The sequence below is a fragment of the Polyergus mexicanus genome, unplaced genomic scaffold, assembly GCF_030449975.1.
Source record: "Polyergus mexicanus isolate NDT 795.1 unplaced genomic scaffold, iyPolMexi1.0 SCAF_8, whole genome shotgun sequence".
Classification (NCBI taxonomy): Eukaryota; Metazoa; Arthropoda; class Insecta; order Hymenoptera; family Formicidae; genus Polyergus; species Polyergus mexicanus.
This window is the reverse complement of record NW_027223328.1, coordinates 190190-216761: the sequence shown is the minus strand read 5'-3', so window position 1 is coordinate 216761 and position 26572 is coordinate 190190. Positions and strand designations below refer to the sequence as shown.

The 26572-nt window shown below is 31.8% G+C and overlaps 1 protein-coding gene across 2 annotated transcripts in view; it reads right to left on the bottom strand.

Annotated features, from left to right (window-relative positions):
- Positions 1-3218: 3218 nt before the first annotated feature.
- Positions 3219-26572, bottom strand: part of LOC138935875 (acetylcholinesterase 2) — a 97071-nt gene continuing 73717 nt past the window's right edge. For both annotated transcript variants that reach the window (XM_070300747.1, XM_070300748.1), the window contains exons 5-7: positions 15987-16150; positions 13466-13623; positions 3219-11857 (exon numbers count right to left, since the gene is read on the bottom strand). In XM_070300747.1, the coding sequence (XP_070156848.1) occupies positions 11730-11857; positions 13466-13623; positions 15987-16150 (450 nt within the window). In that variant the 3' untranslated portion in view covers positions 3219-11729. The remainder of the gene's footprint in view (positions 11858-13465; positions 13624-15986; positions 16151-26572) is intronic.

The following is a 26572-nucleotide window of genomic DNA, read 5'->3' as shown; positions in this document are numbered from 1 at the left end:
GCTAATGAATTATACGTAACAGCACAATTGATTTTTACACTATTTTTTCCGTTTACGCTATTTTCCGAATTTTCACGCGTGATCTTTTAAATAACTGAACAAATTAAAAATATAACTTTTATTATATTCAAATATCAAATTGTGCATCACATAAAGCGTAAGATGCACGACTCGATGCGAGATGCACTCAATGTATCCGACTCTTTCTCGTTCTTTCTTTCCTCTCTATAGCTATCTCTTTTTCTCACGAGAATGTCGATACGCAGGTATGTGTGTCATTTGAATTATTCTGGACAGAGAAGCGACTCGCATTTCAGTTAAATCTCACACAAAAATACAGAACAATTAAAGTTTCTATATATCGCATACAACTACGCGACCTCCTTTTCCGAGGTTCTCGGCTTGAGTAGGAACAATCTATTTACAGCAGAGGTGCAAAACACGAAATATTAAAACCAACAACGTTCTAATTTAAATAAAAATCATTTTTCCGATAATGTTTTCATTCATAAACTATTCATGCAATTGAACGCATGTAATCAGGCATGTAATAAGGAGCAATTTATTTACAGATTTTAATAACTCTGCGATCTTAGAAAGAAATTATTATTATTTTAGTTAGAACTCATAATTAGCTAAAATAAAAGAATTTAGATATTTAAGAGAATTTTTTTTATATAATATATTAAAAAATAGAATTAATTCTCTTATAATCGTATATATGGTACACTCTGTTCTACATAAATAAATCAAATTTGGCAGAAAAATAAAAAAGGAAACGATAATAAATTCATGCGTTTGTTGTACACCTCTGTTCTACAGGATGACACAAATTAATGGGTTATTTTGTCGCTTAAATGAAACATGCAAAGTAGGCTCACTTTTCTTGATAAAAACAAATAAACTCTCAAACTTGCATACTTCTTTAAAAATGCCTCTTTATTGTAAATAATATATTTTCAAAAATTTTCCAGCCAATATTATCAATAATATTTCGAATAAAAATCTATCAAGCTATTATATCTATATCTGCTACATTTTTATTTGAAAATATTTCGTATCGTGAAATTATCGATGTAAATTCGCCGATGATTTGTGTAATTAACATAAAATACATATGCGTATATAGTTTTTGTATTGTATTATCGAAAAGCATAAGTCAGTTTTTCAAAAATTATAAATTTCAGAACGTCTCACATTAAATTCTTTCATTTTGCTCGTGTTGTTACCAGCAACAAAATAACATAATACCACATGTATATAAAAATAGTATATACACGTGTTTCCCATATATAGATATAATTTCCAAAAAACACAACGTCATTACGTATGGCGGAATTTTTTTCGAAATTGCATGAGAAATCTGAAAAATTCTTACTTCTCACGTTCCGTAAGCGACAAAGCATAACATTCTTGCTCGTGTCACCCTGTATAGCCGATTATTGTGAATGCATCGTCGAGGCACTAATCCTAACTTATTTTCATTCGACGCTTCAATGAATAAGACTATCTAATGATATGTACGAGGGCATGCTAATCGTTAACGAGAAGAGCGCATAGAACGCTAAACAGCCTATAGGTCCTATTAATATTATCTTGCCCTTTATCCTCTCCACTTTTACTTTTTTTTTTTCTCTTTAAAACACAAATATATGTGTATCTCTTCAAAACACAAATATATATTTATTTTCTCCTTTCTTTGTCTTTTTTTCCTTCGTATCTTGCATATGCGAGTATATATGACATACATTTTTTTTATATTTTATATAGAATATATTCCACGTTTATCGCGGAGATTCCTTGACAATACCTCGTGTATTTTCTCATTCCTGTTTCTCTTTAATAATTTAATGAGAGTCCACAATTTGATAAATGTTCAAACTCTTGACGAATAAAATATTTTTACAAATTTAATTTGTACATTAAAAATTTTGTTAAAATAGAGTGTATTTTGAAGAAAACGTAGAATGAAGCTGTATATTGTTGATTTGCGCTTCTGAAGTTGGTGTAATTTATACAAGAGAATTTTTTTATTCTCTTAACTATAATCGAGCAACACAATCGATCATACATCAGTCATACAGAATCCACGGGCAAAAGAAAATGAGATATCGATGAAAAGATACTCTATATAATTTAGGATATTGTATAATCCATTGCATTTGTATCTTATAAATTAGAATAATTCCCTCTTCCTTCATTCATATACATAAACCGCTTATTTCTTTCGTCTATAATGCTCCGTCTTGTATTATATTGTCGCCCCAAATTACACGAGAACTCATTATCATGGCAATTTTTCGTCTCGTCGACGAAAAATGCTGACAAGCATTGGCGACTCGTTATTCAAAAAGTCTAAAAAATTCCGTGAAATTTCTATTAGATACGTCGGTGCAATTAAACACGCTCAGTGTCTCTTATGTTAGTCTCACATCGCTCGTTGCGAGCGAGAACGCGACGGCAGATTGCTCGTCAGAATGACGAAGTTGTGCAAGTGCACCTGGTTACTCCCGACAGTGCCATCGGAGGGGAAACGAGGTCACGCTTTTGTGATCCATCACCGGATTTCAAGGGAACGATTTAATGGTGGCGCGCGTTCGCCACGCGCAAATTGCTCGTAACTCGCCCTTTGATGGGCATTAAGGTACTCGGCGCGAAAGCAAATTTTGAAAAATCGTCGAACGTTACGGTCGATTATCGATCCCATGCGATTTCACGAGATCCGCGATAGCGACTATTGCCAGTGATTTTCGTCGTCGTTTTACATACCGTTCTCGACTATGTAAAGCGGAGGGATTTTCCGTCCTTCTATGTTCATGTCGCGTTATAAATCGAGAATGATTCACATCCATATATTAGCAAATCGTTTTTGTAAAAAAGTTAAAAATTGCAAAGCTAAGGAAATTATATATATACTATTGCAAGCAACTGTTCCTAGTCAAATATATATTAATTTGCAAAAGTTTTTGCATGATTGATGTAAATAGATGTAAAAATAAAAATATATATTTGTTAATGCGCAAAAATAAGAATGCCAGAATTGAAACGAAACTAAATCATAAAAATATATTCTTGTAAAATGCTCGAGAGAAAAATAATAAAAAATCTCAAGTTTTGCATGATCGATAGAATCACTTCGTTACTTCATCCTGTTGTTAAATTTTTAATAACAACAAATCTTTTGATCCGTTACTTAACGTTACTGTGGGAGACGACAATTTTTTACTATTTAATTTTTTTATTCATTATTAAATGTGAGAAACACATTTGCGATGTGCATTTTTTTAGAAAAAAAATAGATGTAAAAATAAAAATATATATTTGTTAATGCGCAAAAATAAGAATGCCAGAATTGAAACGAAACTAAATCATAAAAATATATTCTTGTAAAATGCTCGAGAGAAAAATAATAAAAAATCTCAAGTTTAATAGAATTTTGAAAAATCTTGAAATTTTATTAGTAAATATAGAAAGAGATATTTACGTGTATATAGTATATAAATGGAAAATGATAATACTCGAATAATAAATTTTCGAAATAACATGTTATTTTGCTGACTTGAATATTACGGTGTTTTTAGATTTAGCGTATAGCGTTTAATATTTCGGAGAAACATCTTACGACATTTCAGAATAATTCAATCTCGGAAACGCATTGTCGCTATTTCTTGGATCTTTTTTCGGACGTTGTGTGTGTGTGTTTGGATATCTGCCGTTTATAGGTACTATCTTCTTCCATCGTAAATCCAATTGTAAAAAATCCGGTTATAAAGAATGGATGCTCAACGGATAAAAAACATTATCTGATTTTACTGTACAAATAAAAGTAATATGTGTCTGCATTTTATTATGAATAGATTACCGAGCAAAGAGAGAATATCTGATGTAAAATTATCTTTTTAAAGTATAAAGAGCTTTTTTAAAGAGCTATTAAAGGGTAGCGAGATATAGAATTGAAAAAAAAGTTCCATGCAAATCCTGATAAAATTTATGCGAATAGTTTGAATCGTTAAAGACTACTTCTTTCACATTTAATTGTAAAGTATGAAATATTAATCTGCAAGTAAGCAGTTTATAAAAAGAAAAGTCTTATAAAATCTCATGTTTGTGTTTGATATAAGTGTGATTTTATATATATATATATATATATATATATATATATATATATATATATAGAAGAAAAGACAAATGATACGAAAAAGTGCGCGTATGAAACCCGACTTGTTTCAATTTTTCTCGCGTTGAGAAAAAGAATTTGTTTACGAGAGAAGACGACAGAAAAATTTCTTAACAAATTCATATCGCGAGAAATTCTTTCCTAAATTATTGGCGTCATTTAGGAGAACATTTCTGAATAATTTCTAAATACTAAATAAATAAAGAATAGTTTTTACACTTTTTATAAAATATTCTTTAGAAAAGTTAATACACAAACATGCTATTACACACTGCTCGTGCGTAATGTTTTTTCTTTTGTCATCTACAGCATCTTTCAAGTTGGTGGAATGGAAACTCGGACGTTTCTGACGAAATTGATTTTATGTGACATTGACCTTTCCTCGATAAAATTTAGAGAGTGAAAATTGTTATATGCTATAAATTTTTAATATTAACATTTTTAATAATTAATAACACCAAGTGAAATTTTTGTTTACGCGAAATATATTTCAAATTAATTTAAAGAGAGACGAGATTTTGATATTTGTGCTAATATTTTTGCAAACTCATTTTACCGGAATAATTCAATATTAAACTTTATATTTCATGTGGTTATAAAAGTTCTATCATTTTTTATTTTTAATCTAAATGGACAATGTATGTTTAAAAGAAGTGCGTGACATATTGTATAAACTTATCGCAAGTATATAACATATATTTATATTCTCATTTCACTGTCGAGAGATATCATGCATTTCCGTCATGTTTCTGACACGCAATGCTGCAGTCGATATCCCAAAGTACTATCTCTCTTAAGCCGATTGACATTAGAGCCGATGATTGATTTGTAGAGAAAATAGTTTTGTTCTGCTTGTTTAATTAAAATACAGAATTACCCTTTCCTTTTTTCCTTTTCCTTCTTCGATCATTGTTTTTTTTTTTTAATCTTTTATTCAGCGATCCGTAGATCGATGCTAATTAACGGCCGTATTTGTCCATTGGATAACAAATAATATATTCTATGATTGTAACATTGATATATGAAACACGCACGTTCACACATTTATGCGCACACACGTACATATATATATATATATATATATATGTATTTATCTTTGTCTATGTAGATGATATGTAAATGGAAGATTTCGTATATTTCCGACGAGTATTTTTATTTTTCGAAGCAGGGCAAGATTTTTCACGAGTATATCAACGAGATACCCGTTTCAGTAACTACATCGTTGACGCAAATTATCGTCAATGGACAATCACGTATTATATATATAAGAACGCAAATCATCAATGTATTGACTCTGAAATATTTCGAATATTTGCATTTTATGAGAAATGCTCGCGCGTGAGTTACGATAAATCCAGCTAATTATATTTCGATGAGAAATCAGACAAATATTTTTAAATAAAAAAAAATTGAAAAACTGAAAAAATTTTGAAACTGTAAACATAATGTAAAATTAAATAGACGGAGCAAAAATCGAGCACAGATCCATCGATTGCGGTATGCGATGACAGATTGATGGAAATAAATGTAATTATTTAAATTGCATATTAAGTTAAATATTGATACTTTTCCTTTTTCCAATATGCCGTAAAGAGTTCGACAGAAGCTATCCGATCTCTGGCGTTAATTTGTCTTACTCTTCGTTAACAGATCTCTTCATTATGTCAACGATACGATGAATCCTGTATTAATTCTTCCTATTAATGAGGCTAATAGAAAAAATACTTTGCTGAAATCTATTTCTGATAAGCTTGAGCGTTTGGATTAGCCAGATCATTGAGATCTAAAACGTTTAATTTTTTGACTCGTTAGATTTTTCGCGGCAAAAAAGCTTATTCTTTTCGTTTCTTTTTTATGAAAGTAAAATGCATTGAAAACTTTGAAAGAACAAAACAGATATGACTCTATTGAATATGAAAATAAAACGCGTTGATTAAGCACGCTAATTTTACTAAAAGGACAATTAGCCGTAGATTGTGTAAGTATGCTGAGGAAAATAAAATGAAAGATCATAAAAGAATATATATGCACGAATAAATGATCGATTAATGAACATTATTGTTAGAAACTATTATTTTGCTTTCCGTGAGATATAAGTTAATCAAGATTTCTCCCTAGATTTAATTTATAATGTATGTGAGAAACTTTCTTTTTTTTTTCTCTCTTTCTCTGAAAACTAGTATCGTTGACATTTTTGAAAAAGTAATAATATTATATATACATAAGATCCGTGTATATAAATGATTTTTTTGTGACAAAATATTTGAATAAATATTTAATAATATATAAAAATAAGGAAATACCATATACAGGAACATTAAGTTTTAAGAGCAAGACACTTTCGAAAGATTCGCAAATACCTGCCCCCAATAATGTTCTTTCATTCGAGGCATCTGTACAAAAGATATGAATTTCAGATCAAAGTCGAGAGAGAAAGAAAGAGAAGTTCAATTCGTTCGTGAACACAGAAATGCTCGGGGTGCAACGGTGTATCGCATACCATACACGTGGTGTTCGAGTCTGATTGCAGAGTCGCGTGAGCTGACAAGGCTGACTGCAATTTCCAGTATCGTCATTGCCATTGCGCAAAAGCTCCCGAAATGAAATTTCCCTCCTAAAATTCCCAATACCTCCCGGTTAAATTTCTCTCGTCCGTTCCGTATAATTTTAACAATGTATTGCATGTACACCGAATTAAATTGCGCGAGCTCAATTGCCGAAATATCTCAGAGTTCATTTCGCTCGTGTGATCTCGTTAAAGATCAATATGATTTTGTCGCGATGTTCGAAATCGAATGTCCGCAGACTTGTGAGAGAATCCATAAGCCTGCATAAAGCCGGATCGATACGAAATGGATTCTCTAATGTACGAGCTTACCATAGTATGACGATATCCTTGCGTGTGTGTAACCTTTTTTCTCTTTCTTAATTCTTTGCTTCTACAACAATCATACTTTACTATATTGATTCGTATAGAACACCCTGTACATACGGCATATATATGCATACACGCGTTTAAATCACGAGTAAATCTATTACTAGCTTTCAGAGATTTTTTTTTATAACCTAATCTTCAATGAATCGCGCGAATATACACTTTTATCTCACTCTAGTTAGAAAATATAATCTACTTTTTTGAAAATTTATAATTTTTTATCTAAAGAATGTGCGCGCGCGTGTGTATCTGTGTACCATATATATATGTGCGTGAGATATTCGAATAAACGAATAAATGGCTATTTTAGCTCAGATCATTTTGTACCTACGATGACTAATTGGGAATCAAAAGATATTAACGTGTGCCGTCCGATTGAAAGTCATATTTGAAAATCGATAAACGCTAAAATAGAGACAGATCCGAGAGCTCGAGTTAATCTAGAATAGAATTCCATCCGGAATCTTTTTCTCGATTATGCCGCGGAAACGAGAGACTGTTTATCACACATTTCTTCTTTTCGCACATTGATCCTTAGATAAAACTGAAATCGCTGCCGTGATCTAGGATCCCGCAACGAGTTTTGCGGCTCGCAAGTTGTACGATGTCTATAATACTTAAACCTACAGATCATGTCTCGTGTACGACGTCTGGATACAATATAGTATATAATTATATTTCCATTTATATGTGTGTGTATACATATACACATGTATATATGTATATATGTACATCCCTCTCGCTCAATATGTGTATGTGTATATATATATATATGTATATTTATGTTTTATTTTTGCTTTCGCTTTGCGAAAGTATCGCTCTCACTATCGTTTGCTTTCATTTTCATTCATTTTCGCTATCGATCTTGCTATCGTGTGACTCTAACAATGTCTGACCAGTTAAAAAATTTTGGTTTTTTTATTGTTATAGCTCTCGTCCTTTCTTAACATAACGATTCGACGTCGGCATTTCCGACGCGAGTTTTCTCTCCTCCTCTGGTGTTTACGTATTCTCGCGATTAAAATACTTGAGTGTAAAACCTTGCAAATATAATAAATGCTGTATAGGTAATATTTTTTACAAGCTGACCTGTCTCTTTTGATTCCGCTCTCTCGCGAAAATAATCTCGTTCATTCTCGTAGATCTCGCAAATGTTCATATTTAAATGTGAGATAGATGGTTTTTAATTAGAAGCTCGCGAAATATGGCCAATAATTATTATTCGAGATTTACGATTTTATCCAGATTCTTATCGTCGCCAATCGACTGAGAGAGCCAAGCCATCAGGCGCGGTTACGGTCTCAATAAAATGTTAAACGCAGAGATGAAACGAGAACCTTAATGCACTCACTCCCCCCATAACTTTTAAACTCATGGTGCATTTGCATCGGGAACCGCTTACCTCCTCCCTGATCTTATCTCAGGTGGAAGTCGTCCGCGATAAAATAAATAAACCGATGACGATTGATTTCGAATTCTTTCTCTCACCGCTCCCTCCCGCGCCCTTCTTCTCGTTTTCCCTATCGATGTCCTCGATATAAGTTGATTTATTAACGTCGACAAAATCCTCGATAACGTATTTAGAATTTTTCTCGAATAAATGCGCGTAATTAGATTTCCGCAATTTCTGCAAAATCGGACATCAAACTCGTAACGGAAACTCCGTATTTACATTCACGAGAATAAGAGAAATTTTCAAATTTTCTTTAAAGCACGAATGATAAACTGACAATCGTTCAATTTCGCATAATAAGTAGAGGTGTATCTCTTCAAGGGAATAGTTTTTTAAAAATTTACTGGACATATTCCTTGTTTTCCTTCTTTAGAAACCAGCCCGAATATACGCGCGTCTCTAACCGTCTCTTCTGAAAGATACTCTTAAAAGCTTCGCGGCAACACGATGTAGTCCGCTTCATTTCAGCATCCAAGAATCTTTTGATTCCGTTGAGAGACTCGAAAGAGAGCGCTTTGCTGAGACAGCATCGAGAGAAGCGACCAACTCCGCGCAAAATGAGAGAATAACGATCTCATTGTAATTCGCTTCTATAAAAATATTGCTCTGAGTATCATTTATTTTATTCCACGATATGTCAGGAACGCGAATGTCTTATTCGATCGCGCTTCGATTGAATAATGGATAAATTACAGATGGTCATAATTGCCGTTGGAAAATTAAAAGATTCGTACGACAACTATGTGGACTCGATTTGTTGAGAGCTCGTTATGTTGCTGCAGACGGATAATTCTTTTTTCGAGAAATCGATTTATATAAGAAAATTAGGGTGATTTCATTAAAAACACTATTATCTTAAAAAAAATGTTGTTAATTAAAATTTTTTCAATTAAAATTCAAGATTATAAATATTTTTTTCTCTCTCAAAATCTTATAAATTTCGTCTAAAGCATTTTTTAAATGCGTCAAGTTTCGAAGAAAACACTTTGTATATAACACCCTACATATGTATGAAAACCCCAAAGCGTTAAAAACAATAAGATGATAATTTCACACTTTTAATGTAGAACATATTTTATCTTATAACGGGATCCCAAGTTATTTTAATTACTTGGAAATTGAAAATTTTGTAACAATGGGTTTCTCACTGCTACCCGCGCTCTATCTCTCTCTCTTTCTCTCTCTCTCTCTCTCTCTCTCTCACTCGGTTTTCTCTTATGCAGTTACTATGGGAATTTATTAATCTTCCACTCTCGGCTCATTTTACGGCAACTTATAGCGTGATAAATTATGAAGGGCAGAAGTTAAATTTCTTGCAAAATCGCGTTGAGCACTTAGATGAAGATATAACTTTTAGATGCAAATTATTTCTCGGTCTTACCAATTTTCTTTTTCCCCTCGTTGACTTTGTCAACTATGAAATAAATGACTTATTGCACAGAGGCAATTTAGCGCCGTTTGTACGATAGTTCTAAAATTAACAGATTGTTATTACTTATTACGTCTACTTTTATAGTAAAACCGGTAGATATTTTTTTGTTTTTTGGTGACATAATCAATTATTTCTAAACTTTCTTGAATATTCTATACTTTTTTTTTTTACAATAAATTTATCTATATTGTAAATCTTTAATTAACAATCAACGATCATGAATCATATTCCCAATAAGCTCAAACTCGCTCATTCATCGAAATATTTAATTATACGTCGAGTCTCTTTCTTTGAACGATTATATTCGTCAATGTGTCAGAACAAATATATAGATACATATATATATATATATATATATATATATATATATATATATATATATATATATATATATAGATACACAATCGATGTAACCATCTAATTACAAAATATATTTCTCTATTTCGATCGGGGATAAGTTTAATTTTGCGAACATGAAAATTTTACATATCGTTGTGTGGTTCAATTTCGCTTTCTTATCAAAAGCGCGTGTTCAAAGATTTTTTTTAAGAATATCTCTCTGACGATTGACGCGGTAAAAATCGACGTTACTTGCTCTCCATGTGAATTTAATGAGTTCGGATTTAATAATTGAAATCCTTCTACGTCGGCTAATTACTTATGCGTTTGTTATTTACCGTCTTCGTCATTTCTTCCCCTTCGCTTTCGTGCCCTGAAATTGGTCTTGCGTTTACAATTTAGCCATGCTAGACGATTGACTACGTCGCAAATTAAGAGATCAAACACATTGCAAGATGTTTCGCTGATAGCAATTGGTTTCTTGCGACCCGAGTTCAGACCAAGCGAACGACTAGGAACGATCACGAATAAACATCGAATAAAATGATTCGCGATCACCTTCGTTTAATCTTCGTTGGGGGAATGATTTTTTTTTTTTTTTTTTTGAGCCCGTATCAAGGATTCCCTAATTCGATTACGTTATTTTCTTTGGCGATCGTTATTTTTATAATCAATTAGGCATTGATTGACTCCAATCGATCATCTTCCGATAAGCATTGCCCGTGTTTGATTGGTGGCGATCGATTTAAAAGTTTCCGTGTCACGAGAGATTAAGATATAAATTCGTGCAAGTTTTTGTCGCAATAACTGTATCTCGCACTAACAATCGAATCTACGATAAGATCGATCAAGTCCGAAGATCGATGAGGATCAGTGAGAACGGATTTTGCAAGAGACAGCGAATCAGAGAGAAAGAATTATTAGAATCCAGATCAATGCGCACGGCTGCACGAGATAAAGGTGGAGTACAATCCAGATGTGCGAATCGGATTTTGCTGATCAGGATTTTCGATCATTCGACGGCTTTTTATTACGAATTTTCTATCGACGATCGCGCGATTTTCGTCTACATCCATCGACTATCTCGAAGCGAAGCCCCCGTTAGGGGCATCTTGATTATCATTCGCAAACGTCGCGCTGTACTACCGGTGCCGGTGACGTAACGACACAGTGAAAACTGACTACTGCTGTACGATAGGACGATAAGTGTATGTCCTACGGCGGGCTTATATCAATCTACGAATGTTTAACGATCGCTAATGCGACCTTGAAGCGTAAACAACGCTCGTTATAGGACCTGTTTGTCGGACGGTGGCGCCAGAGTGGAGCGTTTCTGTCCAGCCGGGTACCTGCCAGCCGTGTAAAGGGTTTGTTGACATAGATGATTAATCACTTATATGAATCTATGTACCGCCAGCACCGGAAGTAAGAGGATGGACACGATCGGTGAACCACGCAGCTCGCCGGCACTCGCTAAAACGCTCGAAGCTATCGTGCCTTTGCACACCTCGGGCGTAGGATCTGGAAAAAAAAAAGAAAAACACGAAATGAATGAAAAGTAAGAACGGAACACGTTCATAAATTTTCAAGCACAGGATGGATCCTACAGTAAGATTCCCTATGTTATTACGCCTTTCATTTACCAATTTATGCGCAAATTAGACTTATTGTGTTAAAATAGAAGCTAATAAATCTTTTTCGGTATAAACATTAATAATAAAAGTAAATAAAATTAAAAATATATATTATATGTATTGTATATAATTCTAAATAAATCAATGTATGTATATGTATGATTTAGGATATTAAAAAATAACATGTAACATGTTATTCTCAAATACACGTTTTTCGTTACAAAGTCATAATGATGCTTAACATGCATCGAATTTTCCGTAATGAAGTGATTAAGTTATTTGCAATATATTTTCTCTCTAAGTACAAACATTATTATACAAGCGGATGTTTTCAATTACGCGTGATTTTCCATTATCACGCGTTACTGTAGCATTGAACGGAAAACTATTGGAAATAAATTACGTGTGCAATCGCTTGCTTCGTTTCGCAAACAATCGTTGCTGTTTAATCCGATATATTCCGGATACATAAACAGAAACATCGAAATTATTTGCAACAACAACTGGATAGATTTACCAACTGCGATTGAATTCTTTCCGATGCGCAAAATTCTCTTTCCCTCTCTTTTATAGCGCAATGTCAAACGCTGATATAAAAAAGTAATCGATATATCGAAAAGGTTATTGTTGGATCGAATAATAACCGAATTATTTATCGTGCTAGAATTAAGAAAGTAGCAGAAATCACAACAAAATTTATAATTATCTGTAATCATAATTACATTCTTTCATAAAGAGATCTCTGTGCGATTTCACGTACTGTTGCGCGGAGATACAAAATGTACATATATTGACGGAATTTGAATTTGCATTTGCCTACCGTGTTTCGTTATATGTACATATATTGCTAATGTAAAATATTTACATGATTAATATTGCGCTGGAATATTTGAATGTGGCAATTCTGCGAATTTGCTTTGATTTTGTTTTCGCTAAAATATTGGTATAAGCCTCCCTATCCGAATTTATAACACAATATATATATATGTATAATACGATATAATATTATTGCTATTATCTATCATTATTGCTTAACAAATGTTATCATATTTAACGTTACCATCATATTTTATGTATATATAATTAATACCATATTCATCGCGTACAATAAAATAATGATTTATTACCATATTCTTTATTTAAAAAAATAAGTTCTTTCTTTGGCAAATTTTTCGGAAATGCATTTTGGATCTTTATATATATTCCTCTTATCAATTATAATTAAATAACATTCCGAAAAATATATTGAAGGAGCAAAAAGAATCGAGAAATTGTGTGATTGGCGTGCCTCGTCAACGAATATTATATTCCGTATTATCATAATGAGTATATTTCATCAAGTCTATTGCAATTCATTGCCACGTGTAGAAATACTCGAGTAGTTGCTCCGCGAGCATGATTATTCGTTAGAAATTTGCGCTAAATGAATGGAGAATTAATTAATATTGAATTACACGCGGGAAGAATGCATTCATTCAATTATATATACACGTACCAGGAATCCCTCTTAGCCGTGGCAGGAATTCGTTCCAAAATGCGCAGGCCGTCGTGCGTGGACCTCTGCCGAAACCTTTCTTCTCCGCGTCCAAAATAAAGTATTGCGGTCGGTCCCTGGTGTAAGGCGGCCAATCGGCCTCATCCAGTGTTGGTATCCTGAAAAATAATTCAAGAGGTAAGGATGATTGAACGTCACTCGCAAATCGTCGAATACCTCAAGAAGGAATAGTAGGTATAGGGAAAAGGGAGATGGGTAAGACAGCGCAAAACGAACGATGGAAAATCAGGAGAAACGAGAGCGGAAAGCGCGGCGAGTCGGATGGAGAATCAACCGTTCGACTTCAAACGGAATGGAATCTGTCTCTGATAAAGGAAGAACGTGACAGTTTGCTCGGAATCTTCATACGTAAATACATACATTCATCACGAAATAAATAGAAGTAGCACGAACGTTAGCTATCTAGCAATATTTGCAAAAGTTTACATTATGATTATACAATATATACATATGTATGTAATGTAACCGAGTCTTCAACAGTAGTGTTTTTTAGAAAGTGTTTTTTTTCTAGTTATATTTCTATGTTTAAAAGTAAACTTTACAAAAATAGCTTTTTTAGAATATTTATGAAATATAATTATAAATTAATATAATATATATATATCAAAAAAGAATTCCTATTTTTCCTATTCTCTGATTTTTCATCTACGTTGATCAATTTATGTCGATTATAAAAGTTTGAAATTTTAAGAATTGAGATCGCGTTACATTTTATGCTATTTGTCCAATGCGTTTTAATTTTTTTACACTGTATACATACATAGTAAAAATAGACTTCAAGTAGACTTTACGTGCGAATGCAATACGTCGATCGAACATCGAAAGAAATAAAAGGTATCCTAAAACCTATCCCGTACGCAAAATGCAATACGTCGTAAGAACGTTTAAATCTCGATAAATTCATCTTACGACAGAACAGGAAACTGCTCTTTTTTTATTCAAAGTTAATAAATGAAAACATATCTTAATCTTTGCATAAAAACTTAAGCAATCTCAATTTAATGTTAAATATTTCATGATAAATTTAACTAAATGTGTAACATGAAATTGTGTATCAAGTAGAATAAAATAGATAGATAATTTTCATATTTAATTTTATATATCGAAGAAACGGGAAATATAATTAAAACTTGATGAATTGATGGCCTCTTTAATTGAGAATTTAAATATTGTTAATTATTTTAAGTACTTCTTTTCATAATATTTGGTTAATAGTTTTTATCTCTCTCTCTAATAATTTTTATTTAACAAATCTCTTAAATAATAAAAAGAATTTTGTGTAAAATAGTAGTGCTTTTCCAAAGTATTAAATTAGAATTAGTCGTTTCAATAATTTTCCATCGATTTTCTTTCGGTAAATTTTGCGAAATTGTTTTGATTCTGCATATTACAAGATGAAATTAAATATTTTCAAGGAATGCATTTACCGAAGCGCAGTTTTATAAATTATATTTTCAAAATTCTTTAGAAAAGTATAAAAATAACGATGCTTTCTTTAAAACGCTTCCTTTTAAAACGCTACTTTGACGACTTCTCACAATACTAATTATAGCATTTTTGTAAATTGAACAATTTTCGAAAACGAGAGCGTCCTCTCCGTTTTTTTTTTCCAGAATAGTATAGAAATATGTATATTCGTCTAGAGGGCTAATAACTTGTATAATAGATAATTGTGTTACATTTGCGTGTATGATCTGTGGTTTTAAGTTCTTATAAACTAGGAAATAGGGAAATATAGAGTGTGACATAGACATTGCCCTTGACAAAATTGATCCCGGTGTTCTCTTCATACGTATTTCATAAAGCGTAGTCGTGACTTTGTTAGAAATATTGCTAACCTTCATATTAAACCTTATCGAATGTCTATAACATCAGTATTTTCAGATCTCGAACATATGCCATAGATATTTTGTGAAACTTACAATATTTAATTTTACAGATACGCAGACGTGCAATGCGAGAAGATTATTCGCACATTTATCATTTTCCATAATAAAAATTATTATATTTTAAAATAATTATATAATATATAATAACATTATATTATTATATTATTGCAATTATATAATATTATATTTTACAATAACTTTCCTTTTTTTATAAGTATGAGAATTGTCCATAGAAAAACCAAACTATCTCTTTTAGTTTACCTTTTATAGTGGCTTGAATGAGGTTGCTATAATCGGTATTTTCGAAAAAATAATTTAATATTTTCGTTTAAGTTATTATATAGATCTTCTTAAACAAGATAACTTTTATTCGAAATATTTTTTATATATAGCTCTCTTATTTAAAAGAATAACCGAATGTGTACACTTAAATCAACTACACTAGTATATCTACGTATATATGTATATATATTATATTTATTTATATCAGTTACAATATATGGAATATATATATATATATATATATATATATATATATATATATTGCAAGACTTGCGGTACGATGTACCTACCCTGTGTATGCGAATTGCGAGAAATAGCGAATTATTCTGGAAGCCAGATCTCGCTCTTTGGCGTTGTATACCAGAGATTGGTTCAAAGGATGCCCAAAGACATATTCTACCTCATCACCGTGCATCACACCCATCCATTCACCCCATACATTGGTACTCGTCCTCTGTAACACGCAATGCATGTTCCATCATTAATTCCTTGATTGTCGTTTCGCATCGAAAATAATATATCTTTATTTAATTCTTCAGATCAAAGGCGTAAAATATGTATCACGCTATTAGTTTTACATTTAATGTTGCAGATATATTCGAAAATATGTTACGTGGCTGTTGTATATATACTTTTAAATTTTGGTTCGTAGATAAATGTGGCTTTAATTTTAATTTATCGCTGTCATTCGTTAATAAAGATAAATATATAATATAAATAAATATTTAATCCTAAATTGAGTATTAAATTGATATAAATAATATAATACATAATATAATATATAATATACTCCTGGATACAATACAATTTTTCTGAATCTTAAGAAATATTATTTTTAACCGAGTATGAATATGTGAACGCGTGCTTGGAGGTTAAAAATATTCATTTGCCTTGAGATGTATATAGAGATAATGAATAATATTAAATAGTAGATGAAGTAGACTATAAGAATTGAAGAGAAAATAACCCCATTACGTATATTCTACATTATTCTATCGGGCTTCCAAAAAGATAATGTTCTATGTATAATGTTATTTGAATAGAGTTACATTTTTATATTTATAAATTATCAAAAATAATAAAGTATAATATTAGCCTTGTTAATAACTGAGATATTTCCAACTTTTATCTTTACGAGATAAGAAGTAATACGAAATATCTTTTTCGAAACATCTGCTTAAAATTAAATTTTTTAAACAAAAATTTAATTCGATACATCTTTAATTCATTTCTAAATTAAATATTTTATTGGATTAAATTTTTGTTTCTCACACAAGGGCATTTTATATATACTAGAACGCTATAAACGCGCGCGATATTTATTTTGTGTATGTGTGCGTATAATTATTTACACATATTAATTCTAGTTTTCCGTTTTATCAAAATAAATTAAATAATAAATTAAATAATAAAAATTACACACACGCGCGCGCACCCCCCCCCCCCCACACACACACACACAGAGCTCCGTCGAATTTCTTCTCCAAACGCGATTAGTATCAAGAAATTATTTGCTATTATAATATAATTAATAATTAATTAACATTTATAAATAATATATAATTACATATATATATATCACGACGAGAGATCTCGAATCACATATTTTGTAATTTATTCATTTAATCAAATAAGAATTAAATCATTAAAAAACCAAATTATAAATTATATCGTTTCGCGTTTTGATTTTTACGGACAATTATTATTTCTTTAACACATAGAGTCAAATATATTTCGTCCACGATGTTATAGCATTTGACTTTTCGACGATCTAGATATAATTTGGATTAAAAACGATGCTATAAAACGATCGAATCGCAAAATCGAATAATTAACATTACGATAAATTCCGTAATACATCAATCGTTTAATAAATAATTGATTTATAATTTAAAATATTTATAAAATTTAATATTTCGCATAAATATATATATATATATATATATATATATATATATATATATATTTTATAATACATGAAATATTTCGGCAACTAATTAGGATAATACCTAACATGGTCGTATTTGGTCTTGGCGGCGTAAACATTGGCGCGCGTCAACATTGTTTATATATCACGGCTTTGTTATCATTTATACAAAGACACTTGAACAGAACTGTAGTGGGGCGAAACGCTCAAATTCCTTTCTTACGTATTATCATTCGCGCGGCGATACTCGAGCAAGAAGGTAGCGGTGCGTCGTCGGTGCCGTCATCGTGCCGCGGACGGTTTTCGCGTCTTTCGCGTCGCGTGTCAACACAGCATTGCCACGAGTCGCACAATGGCTCATATGTGGCACGCGCATTTCTGCGTTGAACGCACATTAGTGCGTCGTCGTTGCCGTCATCGTGCCGTACGAGCAACGATGCGTCGCGTTGTCGCGATATCGCGTTTTCGCGTCGTCGCGTCTTCGCGTTGGACCTCTATCTCGTTTTCGCGATTGTCATCGAGAATCACAACTTTGTTGCCGACTAAATGGGATGTCTCTCAGCGTTGCAATCTTTAATATATTAATACCTATTAATATAATTAATTTTATATTAATATCAATTAATATTAATACTATATTAATATTATATATTATATAAATATTTATATATTAATAAATTTAATATATTAATGTAGGGGCAACGTTAAAACGCCTCAGTATCGCGGCTGAGGTGAATGCCGGCCGCGTAGCAACGTATGTTCGTGCATAGTATAGATGCATGTTCGCGCGGTTAATCTTGAACTTCGGTTCGAGAATCGGCTGTCGAGGGCACGTTCTGCTCCGACGAACGGTTCGGCCCGAATCGGTTAGAGTTCGGTCGATTGTTTTGGAATCGTCGTTAATGGGTCCCTTCTCTTGTACCGTCTAACAGCACATTGTAGCGATACTAACATGTTTGGCATTTGAGGAGTCGGCTGTATTAATTAGGTTCGATTTTCGCTCGCTAGAGAAATTGATCTCCCGCTTTCGAAGTGATCTAGATTGTTAGCACCTAGGAGGTGGGTATCTTTATTCTCGACCCGTCTATCAGCCTTACGATAAACCCGGCTCAGTCTGTACGATAGAGACTTGGTGGTTCGTATGAAATCGTTCCTAACGAAGTTCTAGTCGGCCCTCGATGGGAGCAGGCGCGGGTCAAGAGTCGAGCGAACCCCATTCGCGTCGATTCCATCGATCGATTTCGTCTTCTTCCGCTTCCGCTTAACCTTTGCTCGAAGTAATCGGTGAATTCCCGACTTGTCGACTCCAAGTGTGATTCTCACGTGAAGCGGGGTTCGATCGTGCCGAAATTCGAAAGTGCGGGAGTGTCGTTCAAAGTATCGCGCGAGTGAATCAACCTGAGAGGAGGAGGAGGCCTAGGAGAGGCATCGGGCACCGATGGAAAGGAACCTTGTGGTAAATAATTTTTTATTTGTATATTAATTATTTATTAATTGCGTATCGTGCAATTTGAATATTAAGCAATTAATCGTGTAATAGTAATTTGATTTTTTTTATTTATATGATTTAAACAAGAGAGAAATAGAGAAAAAGATTTTATATATGTAAAGGCTATAATTTTGTAAAAGTTTCTACTTTTAGATTATGGCTGGTATATAGAATTATTAGAGTTATTAGTAGTGTTTTTTCTCAAAATTTATAAAATTGTTTTATTAATTTACTTATTATTATATGCATCGAATATAAAATTCAGTGCGTATAATAACATTTTTGAAATATTAATTATTTTGAGCGTTGCTACAATGGATCTTTTATTTGTATGTTACAGATCAACGTAACGATCTCCTAATAACCTGAGAGGAGGAGGACGAGGAGGCCTAGGAAAGGCATCCTGCACCGGTGGAGCAACCTTAGGGTGTGTATTTATTATTTATAAATTTATATTAATTGTTTAAAATCGTGTACGCGCGTTAATTCGGTTTCTTTATTTGAATGAATTAAACGAGAGAAAATGAAAAAGAAAGACTTTTACATAATTTCTATAAAAATTTATATGTGAAAAAAATCTTTTTACTATTTATAAAATTGTTCTATATTTATATAGAGCTTCCTAGTACGCGTCGGATATAAAATATTCCGCAAATATCAATTATATCTTGAATGCTGCTATAATTTGGAGTTTATATTTGTATGTTACAGACAGCGTAGCTTCAAGACCAACAACTCCGCTGTTGCGCATCAGTGCCGGTGAGTGATGAACTTTATTTTATTTTGAGGTAACGGATTCGTAGATATTGTAGACGAAAATGTAGATTGTAGATTGTAAATAGATCCGTTACCTCAAAATGGATGGGCTAGAATAGATTAAATCAAATAACTTTCAATAAATCTTTTTAATACACATTAAAATATATTACAGATATAATTCAAAGTATAAATTAAAACAAAAATTTGAAAAGATTAGAAAATTTTTTTTCAATTGATAAATTTTATTTAATTCGTTTAATGGAAAAGACGTTAGGAGTAATTTTATTAATTATATGAAATAATAATAATTTATTTTTATCTTGCTCCGATATTATCCTAATTATTTATAGCCCATTCATCTATATTATCATATGAATGAAAGCTTTATTTTAATTGATGTAAAGCCAATATCTATCTATTAAATTATATAAGACATTAAATGTTTTATTAATTTTATTTTAATATACATTACATATTATTATAAATAATATTATATATTATTATAAAGTTATATATTATTATTCTAATCAATTAATTTTGATTCATAATTTGGCATTAGATGAATTAAAGTAAAGTTATATTAAAAAGATGCATGTGACAAACTGTCGTAATGTCTTACGATCATAAACATAAAATTACGCTCGTGCACCGGCGATAATAATTAGCCGGCAACGGAAGAAATTTTTTCCTTCATTGACTTCCGATAGAAGTCGAAGCTACATCTTTGATTAGATGTAGCCAGAACGAATATGGCCAGAATCAACGAAAGGTAGGTCCAGCTGGCCCAACGGAAGCAACATACGGTGCATTCTGTCAGGCATGCGAGTAGGGTACACGATTAGGACACGCGAATAGGACACGCGATTAGGATATCCTCCCCAAAATTTCGGTGGACCCCGGATTCCTGCTGGCTTAGCCAGCAAAAGTAGGGTTGTTAGAACTATCGGGACTATCTAAACTTAAAATAGTCATTTAATTCCTTAAAATTCTAAATAAAGAATTAAATGCTAATTAAAAGAATACTAAAATTATTAAAATATTAGGAAGATAAACAAAAGAATGAAATATAAATAATGTAAAATTTAAATTTATTTTCAGGAAAATTTTAAAAATTAAATTAAAATAATTTTTTAAAGATAATAAAATAAAATTTGTTTTTAAGTAAACTTAAAATAGTAATATTAATTATAAAAAAATTTAAATTAAAAATTAAATTGTAGGAAGATTAGAAATAATTAAATATAAAAAATTTCAAAAATAACATACATTCTACATTTAAAAAATTTTTTTTTTATAAATCAAAAATTGCCTATATGCATATATACTATGTACGAAATAAAATGTAATACATATGTGTGTTATATTTTATTTTAAATATTTAAACTTGTATATGGTATATATCTATTATATTGTTATATAAATTTATGTAATATTGAACTGAAAGTAAATACTATCAGTATCAATTATCTGCATTGTTGGATATATCGGATGTATCTATTTGATACTGTTAACATCATTAATTGCAAATTGTACTCTAATTCTAGTTGTATAATAATTAATTATAATTGTGTTTTAATTGTAATTTATATGTAATTATATATTGTAATTGTATTAATAATATTATAAATTATATGTAAGATTTCCTTTTTGTAAATTACACAAAAATTTATCGAAAAAACATGCATAATGGCAATATACTAAAAATTCTAAATTAATATAGAAACTAATATTTGTTAAATATAAAGAGAGAGAGAGATCCTTAATATTTATTAACAATAGAGAGAGAGAGAGAGAGAGAGAGAGATCCTTATGTAACATTTAATTAAAGAAACCGAATTTTAAAGAAATCGCCCGAATACTATATATATATATATATATATATATATATATATATATATATATATATAGTATTATTACGATGAAAGAGTCGAACTCCAAAAGATTTGGGATTGCGATGACGTGATCAGCAGATGATTGGGACATGTGATTGAATATCGATCGTCTGTGACAAGTCGCAAGGACGGAAACGGGCAGCGCGGGCGAAAAAAAAAGGGGCAGTAAGTGCGAGAAGGCTTCGTCTAACCAACGGGTAAAGCTGTTATTAAGATTACGGCTGGCGCACATGAGTAATGACATCCTCGTTACTTCCAGCAGTGTTCAGGAGAACCAAGCGCTATATATGTCTGATAAATTACCTTCTTCGCTAATTGCTCGAACCTCCTCATGCCTCGGCATTTCTCTTTACGCCTCATGGCAATCCAGGAGCTGCGATGAAGATAGAGAGAAAGTAGAAGCAAGAGGATGGAAGGAAGGGAATAAAGAGAAAAAAAGGGAGCTACACAAATTGGAAAGCGCAACGGGAATGGTTGCGAGAGAGAAAGAGAGAACGAAAAAGTGAGAAGACGTGAGCGCGAAAGAGGCGAAAGAGGGAAAATAGAGTGGTGAAAAATAGGGAACGTACCAAGTAAATGAGCGGGAAACTATAGGGGTGGAGGGAGGAAGAGAAGCGGCGTCAAACGTAGGTAAGGGAAGAGTGACGTGATCAACAGCGTGGATTAGATAAAAGCTCTATTTTTCATGGTAACGCTTCTCCGGTTCATAAGTTTGACGGTAAACGAGTTAGGTGAATAATATATGACAAGAAAGATATGCACGAATTGTTTTATAATTTGATTTGACGATTTTCGAGTGGATTTTATGAAAAAGATTATTCACACACCCAAGCAAAAAATCCGTCGTCGATTGATGAGTTGAAATAATTGATTTTCTTCTATTTATGGTATATCATTATCTTCTTAGAATTTATTGCAATACTCTGTTGTATTATTTACATTGTTACATATTATTCAATAATATTATTTTATATTATTAATACAAAGATCGCTCTCATAAATCTTGAGATTACACGATTGTCAAGTGATCCGCCACATACATCCAAAACAATATTTGTGATATGCAATATTAAAAATAACGTAGCAACCGCAACTAAAAATATATAACACGTGATAATCTAAAGAATATTGGAATTGACGATGAAAGCGCAAGCCAAAGTTTCTTTCGCTGAAGCTAGGATTCCCCTTCGTAATTTCAACTCTACTCTCTCTTTTGAATATTATTATTATGTTTCTGCGAACTCTCCCTTCGTATTTGAAGTTCAAAGAACTTCATCCGCGTATTTGGCGAATAAAATTGCGCAAAAATAACACGTTAGGTGTTCGTCGCAAGATATATTACGCCATTAAAAGTACTTTCCCCATATTTCTAAGTCCTATCTCCGGCGTATCTGGGGCCAAGTAAAAATTAATTGCTAATTATTACGATCTCTTCTCGCATCGTGATATTCTTTCTTTCGTTAAATCTTTCTATATTAGATTCTTCTCTCCACGCAAGCTTTATTGATAAAATGTAGTTTCTTCGGTAAATCTTTCGCGAAGATTATATTTCATCGATTTGATTTTCACATGTTTTATAGTCGATAGAACTCTGAATTACATGCACTTTAAATCACATTGCGGATTTTTCTGGTTCCTAAGATACATCGCTTCAAAATTTTCTATTTAAAAACAAACGTATCTTAAGTGTAATCTATGTAAATATCATGTTCGATTATTAGCTTTAATAACTTTGATCATGACATAATATGTTCAAAAATATTAGTAACTTTCAGTGTTATAATTGCATAATTTTTCACATGAGTTTGTTGCAAACTCAGTTTGTTGAAAAATTCATCCGAAACGAATTACACATAAAAAAAAAGTTAACTTTTAACTTACACAGAAAACGATGTATTTTATCGTTTTACTTTACTGCAAAGTACATGCGTGGAAAAGATTCTAATTAAACCTAAATTTTTGCATAATTTTTATATAAAGAACAGAAATTAGTTTGGGTTGGATTAGAATTTTTGAATTTTTTCAGTGTTTTTGGATTATTAATCAATAACGCTACGCGTGTATCATTAAAGACCCCATATTCTCGGGAAAAAATCGAGGTAATATTATAAAGATCCGTGGGCAACATATCTATTTTTTATTTATTTTCTTAACTTGAAATACACGTTGCGTGAACTTTCTGCTCTTTTGGCGCAAAGGCTACCATCGAAATGCCCCAGAGAGCGGAAAACGCACGACGAGTGCACGAGAGTACACGATACTTCGAGATCATATTATCGCATCAAATTGAATCACACATCGCAATTGCCGAAATACAAAAGTGAGAAGAGTCTGAGTTGCAAAAACGATATAAACGTTTGCTGACGGAATATTTATTTATTATCAATGTCCGATCAAATGCTTCACTCGCAATACATCGTACCGCGCTTCTACTGCATTTTTATTTCCATTCCAGAATATTATTATTTCATGTGCAGATTTTTTCATCAATACTATGTGGAGAATTTATTTCTTCTCGTAAAATGGATTATCTAGTGATTGCTCTTTTGACCTGACCTATCTTTTTGAACAATTTTGTAATCAATAAATCTCCTATTATATTAAAAAACTTTATTATATTTGAGTAAAAATTTTATTGATGCTGAATTGATTGCTCCCACATTGATGCTTTTTGAAAAAATGCTTTTTTAAAATATAATAAGTTTTTTAAGTAGCTTAATTTTTTTTCTCTCTCTCAAGATTACAATTGAAAAATTATTAGTAGCTCAACATTTTCATTCAGATAAAACACAAATGCTTCATTGATCGAGAAATTTAAAAACAAAAAAAAAAACAGTGTCATTTTGCATGGATAAGGGCAACCAAAAATAATGAAGTATAATTCACTAAAAAAAAAAAAAGAGAAAATATATAATAATATCCTGTATTGTGTTGCGATTATATATCGCCATCAGTGACTAAGAAAGTTTGTAATAATTTATATAATAGAGTATGAACGAAACGTCTTATTAATATTATTAATATTTATCTTATTAATTTTTTGAACAATGCATTATATATGAATGATAAGCGGTCACAGACATTTTTCGATACATCTTGGAGCTCCTTCAGTAAGTCAATAACATGGAATCGAAAGAATCGATAATGTTAAATGAAGCAAAAAAGTAAATCATCATTACTTTCATCGTTATTCTCTTAAATACCACAAGCATTATCCCATTCCATTCTTTCTATGCCGTCTCTTTTGCTTTTCTTCTTTCCGTCTCTATTTCTCTCTCCCTTCCTTTCCCTTTTCTCTATTTCTTTCCCACAGTGGCTTCTAGCATTCTCACGCGAGGATGTCAACCGCAGAAATGAATCGTCGGGTTTAAATAATTTTCAATGAACGTTCACGACATTCAAATATATCGCGAACTTTGCATTTATCAAACGCGGAATAAAGGAGCCATTATGCAATTTAAGCATTTATGTAATTTATGTATTTATGAAAAGAACAATACCTTGAATTATGAGAAAAAAATTATGGCTATAAATTTTGCCAATTTAGCAAGATTGAAAAAAATTTATTATGCGCATACGTAAAAATCATGTAAAAAGGAAAAATTAAAGCAGTACAGTTTATATAGGGTGAGTCGTAAGTACGTTTTAAAACTTCGTAAGCATTTCTAGATAATTTGTTTCTACAATAGATAAAAAGTAAAAAGAATTTTTCATATAAATATTAGGCAAAAAATGTTTCGTTTCTAAAATAATTGACAAAAATCACTAACCTTTTGTAACAACTATAAATAAGAGAAAGTAAAGCTCAAGTTTAAGTTTTGTAATTTATTTCAATCCAAGTTCACGTTTTAAGATATATGGAGCCAGTTTTCAACTTGAACACTCTGTGCTATCAGCTTTCGCAAAGAATTCAATAACGCGATACGTAGCTTGAATTGAGACATCTGAGAAATAGAGAAAGAGTGAGATCAGATTTTCTTGCGATCTCAGTTAAGTTAGATTTGGCACGTGGCCACAGATTGCTAGTCATTCGAATGAATGATAAGTCGCGCGTCGATTTCATCGATTTAAAAAATGCTCTGTTATATACTCATTCTGATATCAATTAGCCGAATTCTGTAGCAAAAAGAAGGAAGATTCAATGAAAAATATCGCGTAATGAAATATTGAATTTTTTTATTCGATATTAAAAGTTGAAGCATTTTACCAAATTAATCTTTACAAAAAGAAGCAAATATATACATAAACGCTTCACCTGAAACAGGATACGTTAATATATATTTTTTTATCTAAAATTTTATTCTATGCAATCAAATATCTACAATTTCAATGTATAGCAATCAACAAGTTTTCGACGATATTTGATTTCGTCAGCAAGGTAAGCGCAATAAAAAGCCGAGCATGACAGTACGAATAATATGGCAAACGCGATACGTATAACGTTCGTGTACGCAGTTCATAATGCGCTCTCGCATGAGTTTGTATTTATATAATTTCGGAATGGTCACGAGAGAGGAGAAGCGGGTCAATAATTGTATAGTGTCGAATGAATGCGTACAATTTGCCGCGTTCCAGATTATAAACATTATACACTCCGATGACATTGCGAGGAACGCATTGTCTTCCGCTATAATTACACCTGGCAAAATCACAATGCTGGCAAAATAAATCACGCGAATACACACATGATTGATAATGGAAAGGGTGAGGGAGGGACATTTATTCGCTATCCAAATTCGCTCTTGCGCTTCAATATGCGAATGAATGATTGATTAAAGTCACAAGTGAGTGTCGTGTTACCAAAAAAAA